The sequence below is a fragment of the Phyllobates terribilis genome, unplaced genomic scaffold (genome assembly GCF_046119375.1).
Source record: "Phyllobates terribilis strain yellow unplaced genomic scaffold, ASM4611937v1 Scaffold_10__3_contigs__length_209671492, whole genome shotgun sequence".
NCBI lineage: Eukaryota > Metazoa > Chordata > Amphibia > Anura > Dendrobatidae > Phyllobates > Phyllobates terribilis.
In genome coordinates this window covers 184,829,078-184,846,084 of record NW_027362770.1, presented here as the reverse complement: position 1 = coordinate 184,846,084, position 17,007 = coordinate 184,829,078, and the positions used below count along the sequence as shown (strand labels likewise).

At 51.9% G+C, this 17,007-nt stretch overlaps 1 protein-coding gene across 6 annotated transcripts in view; it reads right to left on the bottom strand.

Annotated features, from left to right (window-relative positions):
• Positions 1-17,007, bottom strand: part of WNK1 (WNK lysine deficient protein kinase 1) — a 63,372-nt gene that overhangs the window by 27,509 nt on the left and 18,856 nt on the right. For all 6 annotated transcript variants that reach the window (XM_073650324.1, XM_073650325.1, XM_073650326.1 and 3 more), the window contains exons 3-8: positions 13,964-14,184; positions 12,624-12,781; positions 4,466-4,554; positions 3,731-3,950; positions 3,362-3,644; positions 3,087-3,265 (exon numbers count right to left, since the gene is read on the bottom strand). In XM_073650324.1, the coding sequence (XP_073506425.1) occupies positions 3,087-3,265; positions 3,362-3,644; positions 3,731-3,950; positions 4,466-4,554; positions 12,624-12,781; positions 13,964-14,184 (1,150 nt within the window). The remainder of the gene's footprint in view (positions 1-3,086; positions 3,266-3,361; positions 3,645-3,730; positions 3,951-4,465; positions 4,555-12,623; positions 12,782-13,963; positions 14,185-17,007) is intronic.

Genomic DNA, 17,007 nt, shown 5'->3' with positions numbered 1-17,007 from the left:
ACGTACTTACGATGATCCACTCAGATCGTGACCTGGTAAGAGGCGTCTGAACTACAAACTGCAATGAAACAATCTGGTTAGAGAAGCTTATTACAGACCTCATGGATTCCATCCTGAAAGTATTGACTTTTAGGAACTTACAGTAGAGTCTGGCTTCTTTGCCTAAATGAGGGGTAAGTAGAACCACCACCATCATCTGCTTTCGGGACTTGTGTCTGAAGAGATTTTCTTTTCCCTTCGGAGGATCAGATGGAACTTTAGTCCTGATTCTTCGGTATTGAGAATCCACCACTTTGCAGATATCCGAGACCAGGCAGGAAGAAAGATTCACAGCCTCCCCCACCTGGGACCGGGTAGACTTTTTTGCTTTCTGGGGAGGAACCTCCACAAACATGAATCTTCTACTTTTCTTCCTCTGGTCTCCCCCACTTATCCTGATCTTTTACGACATCTCCTTCGAAAAAAATGTTGTCCACGAGGGCAAGATCAACTTCGGGAACCGCTTTTTTTCTATCCACTGCTTTTTCCAGGACGTCGTCCAACACAGGTTCAAACAGGTCTTTCCCCTTGGCCGGATATGGAGCAAAGACTTTACATGGACTGGACATCTCCCGACTACAGAACAGATTGTGCTGTGCAGATCTGGCTGCCACCTGAACCGTATCTCCTAAACACGCCGTGCCCCCTGTATTATAGTGAGAGAAGATGTAATAATTTCCAGAGAAGCCTCCAGATGGTCCATCATCATCGGGGACCTGACCGTAGAGGTGGCCACTATGGCCAACGTAAAGGAACCTGCAGAAGACTCCCAGGCTCTTAGGAGACCATCCGCCTTCCTAGCTGGGGGCCTTCAATACCCACATACCATGAAGGGCAGAAAATCTTTTGATATCCATTTCTTCACACATGGTTTCTTCAATGCAGGACTGACTCCATCTTTTTTTCCCCCCGCCTCTGACAGCTTCGCCTCACCCTCTCGGAAACCTTCAGATGCCGGATTAGGAGGATGAATTGCACCTTCCGAATGATGCCTTCCTCTGCGGACTCCTCAGTCATGAAGTCCGGGCACGATCCTTCTGGTGAGTCCAGCACGCTTCTGCGCTGAACCCCGCTGATCAGATGGCACAGCCTTGTTCAGACTTGCAGCGTGGTCCTGACGTGGGACGCGCCCCGCACAGTCCCCGGAATCACTTACACCGCCGTCCCACCGCTCTGCAGCTGCACTCCCCCGGGGATGTGCTGCAGCGCCCCAGCTCTCCACCTGACCTGCCACGGGCAGCACACCGTAAGTCCCCAGGAGACGACCGGATCAGGGCGAGTAATCCATGATGATCTTCTCCCCGGACTGGCCCCAGGGGGCAGATTCCCTCCCCAAGGACAGGAAAACACTGACACCATTAGAGGCTCCCCCTCGTATTCTGTAGGTTTCCGATCCTTGAAGGGCAGATCCTCTCTCTCTGGGCGCTGACGTGGGTGATAAGAAAATAACAGATTCAATGGATTAGAGAAAGGAAAGTGAAACGTCTACTGGAGCCGGCGGTAGTCGGCAATCCACCCATCTCCGACTTCTGCTGTTTCTCCTACATGGTTTACACTGCAGCACTGCTCCATTTGACTACAATAGTCTACCCAAGTCTGAGGTGCCTCTTCTATATCAGACTCGGGATGTAGTTTTGTGTTTCGCCATCCTTTCCACTGCAGCGCTGCTCGTTCAGATTGACTGCGGTTTATACGGACAATCTCTGTGCAGAGAGAGGATATCCATTACAACCACCAGCGTGACGCACGCTCTAATGGTTACACCCTGTATTATGCTCCAGTCACACCCAGAGCTGGACTCACAATTCTGTTCCTGTTTTGCAGCACTTTGTCGGACAGAACAATATGGAGTTCTCAGCAGTGCATTCTGGGTAAAGGAACAGATTTAGGGTTGGTGTGCCGACACAGGGCTTCCAGGATGTAACCAGCAGAATTGTGAATGCAGCTCTGGGTGGGACTGGAGAACAAGACGAGATGTATTGAGAGTACAGGTCCCGTCATCTCTATTTCTGGGATCGTGGCTTCCGATCCTCAATATTTCACTAAGGGACCAGATTAAATAAAAGTGAAGAAAAGGAATAACTTAAAGAGAAGGAACCCAGGAAGAGATCAGGGGGGTCCGGCCTCTGGCCGCTCATCCTGTCTGGAGCTTAGCGCTAATAAATTATAATACTCAATGTAAATAAAAGGGACGTGCAGGGGAGGGGCAGAGGAAGAGTGTCAGAGGGTCCAGGGGGCAAAGGACAGGGGTCCAGGGATTTACACTACATCAGGCAAATATCTCAATGCAAAGGGAAAGAGAACCTCATGCAGCACTGGTTACACTGGGAGACCACAACAGCCCCCCCCCCCCCCCCCCCCCCCCCACCAATAACCCCATTAATACTGGCAGAAGGCAAAGACCCCAGCAATATATCATGCTAATACAGCAGTCTGGTGAGGCCCCAATAAATATGGACGTCCCGAATTCATGTTACCTCTACGGAGTGATAAGCGGCAGGTACCCGGATGTGACTGCTCAATCTACTCCTACTTTCCCCAACGGACCCGGGGCGGGCCACGAGTAAAAAGGGGGGACCCGGGGCGGGCCGCGAGTAAAAAGGGGGGACCCGGGGCGGGCCGCGAGTAAAAAGGGGGGACCCGGGGCGGGCCGCGAGTAAAAAGGGGGGACCCGAGGCGGGCCGCGAGTAAAAAGGGGGGACCCGAGGCGGGCCGCGAGTAAAAAGGGGGGACCCGAGGCGGGCCGCGAGTAAAAAGGGGGGACCCGAGGCGGGCCGCGAGTAAAAAGGGGGGACCCGAGGCGGGCCGCGAGTAAAAAGGGGGGACCCGAGGCGGGCCGCGAGTAAAAAGGGGGGACCCGAGGCGGGCCGCGAGTAAAAAGGGGGGACCCGAGGCGGGCCGCGAGTAAAAAGGGGGGACCCGAGGCGGGCCGCGAGTAAAAAGGGGGGACCCGAGGCGGGCCGCGAGTAAAAAGGGGACAAGCTTGCAGACTGATTCCTATCCCGTGTCTGTCCCTCTGAAACTAATGGACGTACCCGGCCACTTACCCCTACCGATGTGCTAAAGCCGCCTGCCTGGGGCTGTATGCTAGGACTGCTGTAGCCGGACACCGCGGTGGAGGAGACCCCTAGTTCCTGCTGAGAGGTGTAGGAGACGGCGTGCTGGCTGGCAGCCCTGGACTCAGAGTACACCGTGGACCCCTGACCACTGTCCATCGTGCCGTCCGCTAAGAAATGAAGACAAGTCAGGAGAAGTATAAAGCGGTTGCTCTGAGCTTCTACTGCGATAGAGGACTACTCCCCCCATCCGCCCCTGGACTCACAGGTCACGGATATGCTGGGCTGCTGATACTGCAGGTGCTGATCGGCCTCTGGCTCCTCCGGCTCTACCTGGGACGTGGAGGTTTTAGCGGTGCCCACCGGGGGACTGTGGGGCTGCACCTCAGCCTGCTGCACCTGCAGGCCGCCCTCCTCCTGCTTCCTCTTCTCCTGCTCCTCCCGCACCTGTTGCCGCTGCTCTCGCTTGCGTTTGATCAGCGACACTCGGTCTTTGATGGCTTTGGCCATGGTTTTGTGATCGGCTTCGCAGACGTAGCCGGACTCCACCTGCAGAGGAGACAGAAGTTAAAGGGATAGTAAGTGCAGTGTCCCTTTAAGAAGCCAGATGCCAAGCAGCAGAATGTGGCCCTCACCATCTCCTGGGCCACGTCATCGGGGACGTCCCTCTCCAGATCGAAGGAGAACTCTATGGCCTCGTTGTCCTTGTATTTGCCCTTCAGCTTCTTGATGTCCTCGATGCGCAGCCACAGCTTCAGGGCGATCTTCTCCCCGTCGTCCTCCTCCGCCAGCTCCACCCGCACCCGGGTCTCCTCCTGGAAGAAGGCGTGGTTCAGGAGGTCCTTGATGACGTACCTGCCCAAAACACACGGGAGGGTCAGCCACGCCGTGACCACAGACTAGCAGAAAAGTGGAGGGCAACAATCAATTCTGCAAAAACCTCCCCTCCAGTTAGGTCTAAAGCTGCACTCAAGCAATGCATTATCGGAGCTCAGCTCATACTACTGATAGCCGGGTGCAATGCCACGCAGCAGAATTGTGAATGCAGCTCTGTAGGAAGTAACGCCAATCATTTGGGCCAGGACGAGGGCCAGCGGCCGCCCCTTTAAGTAGCCATTTCCATATTAACGATCAGGAAAGTATTGCAAAGGTGAACGGAAAACACAAGCAGCTGTCACCTCCAGATCACCCGCCATATAGCGGCTGCCCACAGGGGGCGCCGTCTTAGGCACTGCGGGTCCTCCCACTGCTCCTCATGCCGTCACATGGCATCGGACCAGTAACGGGAAGAGCTCAGGACGTGACCAAATATGCTTATATGTTCAACAGAGTGCTGCTGAAATACTCTGTGCTGCACTCATTGTTCCTACCTTTCATCCTTATTCTGGCGGATGCATCCCTCGATGATCTCCTTTACCTCCGGGATGGCGACCTTATCGAAGCTGGCCGGCTTCACACCCTGCAAACGGAGAAAGGAGCGATCAGCGGATCGAGGGGGTCGTCAGGTGATTACACATGGATAGAGCCCCCCCACGCTGCACAATGGACGCTTGGTGTGAACGCAGCTCCTGGAGCGGCCAATCTACACGCTGGACGCGAGGGGGCGCTGTGGAGCTTCACGTTGTGCTGCGCCACCTCCGATGGCGGCGACGTGCGCCAATCACACAGGTAAAACAAGCTATCCAGGAAGAAAAAAGCTGCCAACAAAACAGCGCCACCACTGGATACAGGTCGGTTTGGTATTGCGGCTCAGCTCTACTAAACGTGATTGTGGACAGAGCCCAGAGTGCGATGGGGAAGGGGGAGTCACGTGCCCCCCTTATAGTATCATTAACCAGCGGTGGGAAGGCGACCCAAACATCTACTAATGCCACCAAACAAAACAAGCTGAAGTGGCTGATACCAGAGGACAATAGATGAATTCAGCAGGTGTCCTGTCACTGTGTGAGTTGGCAGCTCCCCCAGTACCTCACCCACCTGACTGGCCGGGCATTCCCGGGAGGCGCTGCAGCAGCAGCAGCAGCGGGAGCTCACGATGAGGATCACCGGGGAGAAATCCTTCCACATATAATCCATTGGGACGGAGCAGAAGACGCGGGGTCTCCCGATTACCGCACAGCGGGCGCAGGGTGCCGACCAGTGACCAAGCCGGGCATAGTGTTGGGACTATTGGAGGACGCCGGAGCCTCCTACACTGGGAGAAGAAGCAGCCCAGGTAATGTGCCAGCCCCCTCCGTGCACAGCCCGGCCCCCACACCCTCCCCATTGGTGGAGCACGCTCCCCTCCTCACCAGGGACCACAGTCCACCATGGCTCCATCCCATACAGCTTAACCCTTCAGTGCCAGGTGGAAAGTGCTCTGCATATTCTCCGCGTGTGCACAGACCCCCTAGGGCTCACGCTCGGTCCAGAGTAACCAGCCATGCAGCACAGGGGCCCCTCACTGCTCAGTCTCCTCTATGGCACCGTACCCCTTCTGTAACATGGTCGCGTGTGTCACCCCCGGGTGTGAACAGCAGAGAATAAGGGGTTACTGGACAGTCACTGATAGGATGGGACCGCAATACATTGTATCACTGTAATATGCCAACACCACGGAAATTACCCGCTGCCAACTATCCCTTCTGTGCCAGCAAGGTCATAACGTGCCCAATATACCCAAGTAATGGGGCAACGCCGGCCCTAGCCTGCTCCCCCCAACATGTCAGGACGGGGCCCGGCAGAGCTTCACCCGTCAGTTCCACATCTCACCTTCACAGGTCGCCACAGAAAGGGAAGGGCCACAGTCCCGCAACGTAGCATACAATGAAGGTCAGACGTGTAATAATCCCATATAACCAGGTATTTATTACCGCCATATTCAGCGCAACCCAACCCCAGTCCTGTGATCACACGCAGCCACATGACAGACCTGGGTCCTGGGACCACATCTCCGCCACATGACAGACCTGGGGTCCTGGGACCACATCTCCGCCACATGACAGACCTGGGGTCCTGGGACCACATCTCCGCCACATGACAGACCTGGGTCCTGGGACCACATCTCCGCCACATGACAGACCTGGGGTCCTGGGACCACATCTCCGCCACATGACAGACCTGGGGTCCTGGGACCACATCTCCGCCACATGACAGACCTGGGTCCTGGGACCACATCTCCGCCACATGACAGACCTGGGTCCTGGGACCACATCTCCGCCACATGACAGACCTTGGTCCTGGGACCACATCTCCGCCACATGACAGACCTGGGTCCTGGGACCACATCTCCGCCACATGACAGACCTGGGGTCCTGGGACCACATCTCCGCCACATGACAGACCTGGGGTCCTGGGACCACATCTCCGCCACATGACAGACCTTGGTCCTGGGACCACATCTCCGCCACATGACAGACCTTGGTCCTGGGACCACATCTCCGCCACACAGCCCCGATCCTGGGACCACATCTCCACCACACAGCCCCGGTCCTGGGACCACATCTCCACCACACAGCCCCGGTCCTGGGACCACATCTCCACCACACAGCCCCGGTCCTGGGACCACATCTCCACCACACAGCCCCGGTCCTGGGACCACATCTCCACCACACAGCCCAGGTCCTGGGACCACATCTCCCAACCAGTCCTATAAATCTTTGTGTATTTCATCATCTCACAACTAAGGAAAATAATCCAATCTCTAGAATCTTTTTTGCTGGACAAGACCGGAGCTGTAATAAGAGGTATAATTACCAGTAGCATTCCTATTCCCCTAATAAGTTACTGCGCCCCTTCCCCCACACTCCGGCGGGCAGCGTGTGCCTCAGCGCTGGGATAACCAGTATCCAGAAGTCACCGGACTGGACCAAAACACGTTTATTTCCAGGAAATCTGACCGACCGCTGGGATTTAATTATTTTTGTATTGAGGCGGAGCAGGAGAAATAAAGCCAATTATCGGCTCTGCCGGAGCGATCGAGCCCGCCCCAAGCTCCTGTAACTACAAGCCCCCATATCGCTGTGTTATCAAGCACACTTACTATTCAGGAGGCTGGAAGAGCTGGGTGACAGCCCCTGAGGGAGCAGTCTCGTATATGGCCTCTGCGATTGCTCCCTCAGGGGCTCTCATCAGACAGAACATCTCTGTACAACACAAAGTTGTGCCGTGCGTAACCAACTCCATAAAAGCAGAAGTTTTGGCATTTTGCTTGTCCACATCATTCAGGAGCGTGTAACCAGCAATGATCTTAGACGCGATCGTTGCCGCCATCAATCTGGGAAGGGCTAAAAGACTGTGTCCAAACCACTAAAAGCTCCTCATCTTACAGTGAGAAAACAAGTGAAAATATTCAAAACCAGATGTCCCAACAAATGCCCCCAATGTGTGTAAGAAAACCAAGAGCTAAAGCTCAGACTCTAAAGGCCTCAATTAGAGTGTTACAATTAAAGTAAAAAAAAAGGCTGAAGAAGTTTTCCTCGTTTGGAAGGATAAAAGCCGCAACTTTCTTAAAAATAAAAAAACCGAACAAAGCACATGAAAAAGTCACCAGAATTCTGGAACAACGTCCTTAAGAGAGACGAGACCAAAAGTGGAGAAGTATGAAACACAGTGGTGGAGAAGGGGGGATGATTTGCACTTGTTTTGCAGCAACAGGACATGGGCACCAGGCAGTCGTTGAGTCGACCCATGGACCCCTTTGTTTACCAAAATGTTATAGAGCCAAACGCGGCGTCACCGATCCAAAAGTGATCGCCCGGCCGAAACTGGGTCAAGTCTGATGGTCCCGCGCAGCAAAACACAACGGCTGATAGAGTAAAGAATGGCAGTCACGTCCCCATACATTCAAAGAGGGTGTACTTTTCTCATGAATACATACACCCCTACATATATCCTATAGGCTCTAACTGTATAAGAATATAAAAGAATAAGCCTTCTCCGCCGCCGGCCCCTGCAGTGAATTAGTGTCAGGAGCTGCTGATGTTTTCTGATGTTAATTTACTGACGCATGAAAAACTGACCTTGTGCTGAACTCATGAAAAGAGCCGACACCTCAGCTGCAAAACAACTGCACACCCCCCCCCCCCCCTACGAGTAAAAAGTAAAAAACACTCCGCAGCCCGACAACCGGGAGCCCTCCAGACAGAATCAGTGGCCACAGTCCCGGCAGGGTCGCTGCCAGGGGGATTTTAAAGGGCCAGTACCATCGTAAATATAAACTGTCTGTACATCATGAACCCCCCCATCCATGGCTCTGGGGGAGCAGACATGGGGCGCTCGCAGCTACACGGCATCACCAAATCTTCTCCCACGGGAAAGGAATTTACAAAACGGCTAATTAACACTGAGGGGATTAAGGAATAATACAGGACAGTAATCTGGGGGGAGAGAAGCCGTGCAGGGGGCTTCTCATATCAGAGGAGGGTCCTAATGAACTAGTCACCTGAAGGCTTAAAGGGGCGCTGCGGGAAATAAGGCACAAACTATGTACAACAACAAGTTCTGGAACTTTGTCTCCACGGTTAATAATTACAGATCTCTGCAGTCAGGAAAAGCATTTTTTTTAGTATATCTTGAGGCTCAGCCTGGCAGATCACAGCTGAGGGTTTGTTACACTTGAATCCAATCCAGACAATCCTCTAACGTCAACGGTTTACACTTATAATTCTGGTGATTAGGCACCAGCAGAATAGTGAGTGCAGCTCTGGAGTATAATACAGGATGTAACTCAGGATCAGTAATGTAATGTATGTACACAGTGACTGCACCAGCAGAATAGTGAGTGCAGCTCTGGAGTATAATACAGGATGTAACTCAGGATCAGTAATGTAATGTATGTACACAGTGACTACACCAGCAGAATAGTGAGTGCAGCTCTGGAGTATAATACAGGATGTAACACAGGATCAGTAATGTAATGTATGTACACAGTAACTGCACCAGCAGAATAGTGAGTGCAGCTCTGGAGTATAATACAGGATGTAACTCCGGATCAGTAATGTAATGTGTGTACACAGTGACTGCACCAGCAGAATAGTGAGTGCAGCTCTGGGGTATAATACAGGATGTAACTCAGGATCAGTAATGTAATGTATGTACACAGTGACTGCACCAGCAGAATAGTGAGCGCAGCTCTGGAGGATAATACAGGATGTAACTCAGGATCAGTAATGTAATGTATGTACACAGTGACTGCACCAGCAGAATAGTGAGTGCAGCTCTGGAGTATAATACAGGATGTAACTCAGGATCAGTAATGTAATGTATGTACACAGTGACTGCACCAGCAGAATAGTGAGTGCAGCTCTGGAGGATAATACAGGAGGTAACTCAGGATCAGTAATGTAATGTATGTACACAGTGACTGCACCAGCAGAATAGTGAGTGCAGCTCTGGAGTACAATACAGGATGTAACGCAGGATCAGTAATGTAATGTATGTACACAGTGACTCCACCAGCAGAATAGCGAGTGCAGCTCTGGAGTATAATACAGGGTGTAACTCAGGATCAGTAATGTAATGTATGTACACAGTGACTGCACCAGCAGAATAGTGAGTGCAGCTCTGGAGTATAATACAGGAGGTAACTCAGGATCAGTAATGTAATGTATGTACACAGTGACTCCAATAGCAGAATAGTGAGTGCAGCTCTGGAGTATAATACAGGGTGTAACTCAGGATCAGTAATGTATGTACACAGTGACTGCACCAGCAGAATAGTGAGTGCAGCTCTGGAGTATAATACAGGAGGTAACTCAGGATCAGTAATGTATGTACACAGTGACTGCACCAGCAGAATAGTGAGTGCAGCTCTGGGGTATAATACAGGAGGTAACTCAGGATCAGTAATGTAATGTATGTACACAGTGACTGCACCAGCAGAATAGTGAGTGCAGCTCTGGAGTATTATACAGGAGGTAACTCAGGATCAGTAATGCAATGTATGTACACAGTGACCGCACCAGCAGAATAGTGAGTGCAGCTCTGGAGTATAATACAGGATGTAACTCAGGATCAGTAATGTAATATATGTACACAGTGACCGCACCAGCAGAATAGTGAGTGCAGCTCTGGAGTATAATACAGGATGTAACTCAGGATCAGTAATGTAATGTATGTGCACAGTGACCGCACCAGCAGAATAGTGAGTGCAGCTCTGGAGTATAATACAGGATGTAACTCCGGATCAGTAACGTAATGTATGTACACAGTGACTCCACCAGCAGAATAGTGAGTGCAGCTCTGGAGTATAATACAGGATGTAACTCAGGATCAGTAATGTAATGTATGTACACAGTGACTGCACAGCAGAATAGTGAGTGCAGCTCTGGAGGATAATACAGGATGTAACTCAGGATCAGTAATGTAATGTATGTACACAGTGACTGCACCAGCAGAATAGTGAGTGCAGCTCTGGAGGATAATACAGGATGTAACTCAGGATCAGTAATGTACTGTATGTACACAGTGACTGCACCAACAGAATAGTGAGTGCAGCTCTGGAGTATAATACAGGAGGTAACTCCGGATCAGTAATGTAATGTATGTACACAGTGACTGCACCAGCAGAATAGTGAGTGCAGCTCTGGGGTATAATACAGGATGTAACTCAGGATCAGTAATGTAATGTATGTACACAGTGACTGCACCAGCAGAATAGTGAGTGCAGCTCTGGGGTATAATACAGGATGTAACTCAGGATCAGTAATGTAATGTATGTACACAGTGACTCCACCAGCAGAATAGTGAGTGCAGCTCTGGAGTATAATACAGGATGTATCTCAGGATCAGTAATGTAATGTATGTACACAGTGACTGCACCAGCAGAATAGTGAGTGCAGCTCTGGGGTATAATACAGGATGTAACTCAGGATCAGTAATGTAATGTATGTACACAGTGACTGCACCAGCAGAATAGTGAGTGCAGCTCTGGAGTATAATACAGGATGTAACTCAGGATCAGTAATGTAATGTATGTACACAGTGACTGCACCAGCAGAATAGTGAGTGCAGCTCTGGAGTATTATACAGGAGGTAACTCCGGATCAGTAATGTAATTTATGTACACAGTGACTGCACCAGCAGAATAGTGAGAGCAGCTCTGGAGTATAATACAGGATGTAACTCAGGATCAGTAATGTAATGTATGTACACAGTGACTGCACCAGCAGAATAGTGAGTGCAGCTCTGGGGTATAGTATAGGATATACTTTGTGCCCCTGCCTCCCCCCAGTCACGCTCAGCAGTAGGGGGGCCCCCTTCTTTATTAAGCATTACGGCGTGTCGGGTATGATGTATCCGCGGTGACATCGCCGGCAGGTACGGGGCCCGCACAGCCTCAGGATTTACAGGTCGGGCACGTTATTCCTGGTATATGGCTAGGTTTTTTTCTCTTTTTTTTTTTTGTTTTTTTAAAGCAAAAACTTCTACGAATGTCACAATGGATAAATCTGTTATTACATCACTTGTCACCTTTACACAAACTCCTCGCCCCCATTTTCCTTTTTATTTGAGTGTGAAGCTGAAAGCAACAGAAGTAAATCCTCAATGAGCTGCCGGTGTCCGCAACCAGCACTACAACTCCCAGCATGAAGCATAGATAGCCAGCATGTAATCCTACAAATCTCCACTAGTGGCCGCTGCAGGAAGATTTTTAAGGCCGATTATTCAGGGTTCAAGATCTGCTGGGTCAGGGGGTCCTTAGAGAAGGGTGAAGACTACACCCTCCACTGTATAAAGCGTACACCAACTACGTACTCCTGACTAATGGACAACCGCGTGATGCAATAATTACATTATTTTTCTTTTATTTAAAAAAATAAAAATGCAGGAAAATCTATTGAATTACGCAAGAGCGCAGCGGGACAAGAAGGCCCCGGTACGGAAGGTTCTGTGCCGTCTCGGTACAAGGCATCCACGTGTAAATGTTTAACAGAGCGCCGACAATATCCCGCTTTATGGCCGGTGTAGTGCCGGAGGCGACTGCAGAAAACTCCAGCACTAATGGAAGGAATGCGGTTCATGTGTGCGCCCACTGCTGGCTGCAACGTCACACTGCGGCCGGAAACCAAAATGTTATGTGCCCCTCTCTCATCCCCCAATAATCTCCTGGTCATTCTGCAATGATGGCCTGCGTGGCTCGGGATGGTCAGGGCTTCAGCGCGGGATTACGGCCTCATGCACTGCCCCACTGCCCACCAGTGTTAAGCCCCCTCTCCAGGCAGTGCCCACTTTACAGAGACCACTGCAGTGAGATCGGGTGAAGCTGCCATGCCCACCGCACGAAGAATAGTGGCAGCACCTGATGGCACGGCTGTGGCAGTGGGCATGGCACCCACTGCCTCTACCCTGGTAATACATTACAGTCTGATCCACACGGGTCACAAGCTGAAAATGCTGCCATCTACTGGTATGTCACGTAAAAGGCACCCATTGTGGGACCGCAAGAACAGGCCCCCGCTGCCCGAAAGAGCCCCGCCACACTAGATTACACTTTTTCTTCACGCCGCTCTCCTTACAATCCTCCGCTGGCTCCCCGCAGACACTTACGCTGGTGACTCTCCGGTAGATCTGCGCAGCGTTTTGGCACTCGGAGTAGGGGTATTCGGAGGTGGCCATCTCAAGCATGCACATCCCAAACGCATACACGTCTACGGACTCGTCGTATTTCTCCTCATACATCTCGGGGGCCATGAACTCAGGGGTACCTTAAATTAAAAGAACGGTTCAGACGCTCAGTTTCCTGATAGTCTTGAGCAGGATGATGGCGGCACTACTCACCACGATAGTGTTCGGGGGCAGAAGACCTGTGAGTAAGACAGTGGGGGGCAAAGAAGAAGAAGAAGGAAAAAAAAAAAAAAGGAAAAAAAAAAAGAGGAGGAAAGCTTCTTAGTCAGGCTGTAAAGAAAATGCAATTTACACGTCTTCCATTGCAAGGTCTCAGGAGGGAAGTGGGACGGGGGGCAAAAATCCCGACCCCCAAGATTACGGCCACTGTAGGGTTAATCTCCTTCCATCACCAAGTAAATGGAGAGCTGCAGGAGCGCGGCACGGTACCTGTACCTACCTGTGAGGACGGCGCCACCTGCTGCTGGGAGGAAGAACAGACGACTGTTAGTCACAACTTTCCATTCACCTGGGAGAACCGGACGCAGGAGGAGGATGAGGAGAAGGAAACCTTGCAATGGAAAACGGCCACGAGTCCGGGCAGCGGCAGTAAATACATCGCATTGTAAAATGGAAACGGCGGGGGGAAAAAAAAATCACTCCGAACTCGAACTCACCGGATCCCTGCTCTTCACATACTTACGGCATAAACTGCAGTACACACTAATAAATGGCCAACTGCGGCCAATTATGGGGGAGCCCGTGGCCTACAGGCAAGAAAAAGACTCAAAATACAGAGAGGTGGTCAGGATGGAGCGTCATGTGCTGCGGGGGCTCCGGGGACAGTAATAGGGGGGTTGGGAGGGGGTCGGTCTATGACCTGGGAAACTGATCAGCCATCCTGGAAAGAAAAGGTTAAGAGCTGCCCGAAAGTGAGTGAATACCCTACGTTATAGGAGAACACAAGTCGCCCTCGTTATAAGAGACCCCCCCCGAAACACGGGGCGGGCCGGAGCCGGCAGGGCCACTTTTAGCCGCACACATGTGGGGATGCAGTTGTCACTGATTTATGGGGTCATTTATAGGGCTGTTTATAAGTGGCGCCCCCACAGGAGGGACGTGAGTAGTGGAGCGGCAACAGACTTGATAAATCCCACTGTGACTCATAGCTAAAAGGGGTGACTGCCTGCCCGGCCCCCCGCCAGCAGAAGGTTCATACATGTAAGTAGCGGCGGCCCCTGAAGGGCAGACGAGGAGGAGGACGAGTGATCGCATGGACCTACCTATGACACTCTTGGCGAAGGACGCCCTCTTCAGGGTTGCCAGCCCCAGGTCTCCGATCTTCACCGAGCCGGTGGGGCCGGTGATGAATATGTTGTCGCATTTCAGGTCCCTGTGGATGATAGGGGGGGTCCGCGTGTGCAGGAAATGCAGCCCCTTCAGGATCTGCCGACACCAGCTGCGGAGGACCTTCAGCTTCATCACCTTGAACCTCTTCAGATACCTGAGGCGGAAAAAACAATTAGGATTGGGTGGCGCGAGTAGTGTACTCGGCTGTCTGGAGCCCCCGAGGCGGTGGCCCATGGCTGCTCATGGGCAATACCTGTCAAGCCGCCGGAAAACCCCTGTAATTGCAGAAATTGGTGGGTCTGACTGCTAGTACCTCGGCCGATCTGCCTCCGCCATACGATGCATGGCAGATGTCGGGAAGGGGTTAAGTTAGAAAAGTTGCAGAACTTTAATTATAACAGCCCCTTTAATTGCTGAACGCTGGCGTCCTCCGACGCCCGCACTAATGTGGCACCGTCCTGCCGATGCCTACGGGTAACCAGCGTGACCGTGCCAACACTACATAAGCGGGAAAAACGAGAACAAACCCTGCGATAAAAGTAATTTAGAGGTGGGCGCTGCCCGCACGTGGCACCTAGACCTCAGACAACAAAGAGGCATTCTGTGGGTGCAGTCTCCAGGCGCTGCACCTGCACGTCACTTGTTAATCAACGGCTTCAGGGCTAAAAAAATAAGACAACATTGCCTTCAGGACACCAGGAGGATCAGGATGAGCGGACGATGCCATGCTCCCCTCTCCACGAATACAGACATGACATCAGGGCACTCGTGGTCGAGGTGCCGACATCTATGGTACAGAACGGCCCCATTGTTTAGCTGGCGGTGCTCATGTGATAAGCGTCATCCGCTGCTGCTGTAATATGCACAGGCGGTAGTACTAGGGGACGGCCAGCAGAGGGCACCTGCGGATTAAATCAGCAGCGGGTGACGGAGGAGCGATGGACGATGTGGAGCGGACTGTCCCGGATTCCCGGCATTCCTTCCCTGTGTGCAGACCTCAAAACGCACAAAGCAAAAGAGGCCGAAACCCACCCATTTCCTCCTAAACTTCCTGCTGCCCCCCACCCCGGGGACGGCTTTCTCCTCACAGTACCCCACTCAGGAATTCCTTTGTCATGAAGAAGTAGTGCAGAAGCCAGAAACACCGATCGCCCCAATCCATCCGATAAAAACCGCCACAAAAATATCTGCAAGTCCTGTCCAGCCGAAAATAGGTCATACAGCGAAAATGTATATAAAGATGGAGATAGAGGCCAGCGATCACCCCGGGAAGGGGTGCCAGTGATCACATCGAGTTCCACCGCCGAGTGGAAATTTCCTTCATGTCTTATCTACGACAGACATGTCCTAAGAGTGTATGTAAATGTATTGTATAATTTGTTATTAATTTTAATATTTTATTATTTTTCATCTAATTATTATTTTATTACATTTTATCTTTCCATTTACTTTTTATATATAAACTGCTCAAAAAAATACAGGGAACACTGAAATCCCCCCTCCTAGATCTGAATGAATGAAATATTCTCATTGAATACTTTGTTCTGTAGAAAGCTGAATGTGCTGACAACAAAATCACACAAAAATCATCAATGGAAATCACATTTATTAACCAATGGAGGCCTGGATGTGGAGTCACCCCCAAAATTACAGTGGAAAAACACACTACAGGCTGATCCAACTGTGATGTAATGTCCTTAAAACAAGTCACAATGAGGCTGAGTATTGTGTGTGGCCTCCACGTGCCTGTATGACCTCCCTACAACGCCTGGGCATGCTCCTGATGAGGCTCAGTATTGTGTGTGGCCTCCACGTGCCTGTATGACCTCCCTACAACGCCTGGGCATGCTCCTTATGAGGCTGAGTATTGTGTGTGGCCTCCACGTGCCTGTATGACCTCCCTACAACGCCTGGGCATGCTCCTGATGAGGCTGAGTATTGTGTGCGGCCTCCACGTGCCTGTATGACCTCCCTACAACGCCTGGGCATGCTCCTGATGAGGCTGAGTATTGTGTGTGGCCTCCACGTGCCTGTATGACCTCCCTACAACGCCTGGGCATGCTCCTGATGAGGCTGAGTATTGTGTGTGGCCTCCACGTGCCTGTATGACCTCCCTACAACGCCTGGGCATGCTCCTGATGAGGCTGAGTATTGTGTGTGGCCTCCACGTGCCTGTATGACCTCCCTACAACGCCTGGGCATGCTCCTGATGAGGCTGAGTATTGTGTGTGGCCTCCACGTGCCTGTATGACCTCCCTACAACGCCTGGGCATGCTCCTGATGAGGCTGAGTATTGTGTGTGGCCTCCACGTGCCTGTATGACCTCCCTACAACGCCTGGACATGCTCCTGATGAGGCTGAGTATTGTGTGTGGCCTCCACGTGCCTGTATGACCTCCCTACAACGCCTGGACATGCTCCTGATGAGGCTGAGTATTGTGTGTGGCCTCCATGTGCCTGTATGACCTCCCTACAATGCCTGGGCATGCTCCTGATGAGGCTGAGTATTGTTTGTGGCCTCCACGTGCCTGTATGACCTCCCTACAACGCCTGGGCATGCTCCTGATGAGGCTGAGTATTGTGTGTGGCCTCCACGTGCCTGTATGACCTCCCTGCAACGCCTGGGCATGCTCCTGATGAGGCTGAGTATTGTGTGTGGCCTCCACGTGCCTGTATGACCTCCCTACAACGCCTGGGCATGCTCCTGATGAGGCTGAGTATTGTGTGTGGCCTCCACGTGCCTGTATGACCTCCCTACAACGCCTGGGCATGCTCCTGATGAGGCTGAGTATTGTGTGTGGCCTCCACGTGCCTGTATGACCTCCCTACAACGCCTGGGCATGCTCCTGATGAGGCTGAGTATTGTGTGTGGCCTCCACGTGCCTGTATGACCTCCCTGCAACGCCTGGGCATGCTCCTGATGAGGCTGAGTATTGTGTGTGGCCTCCACGTGCCTGTATGACCTCCCTACAATGCCT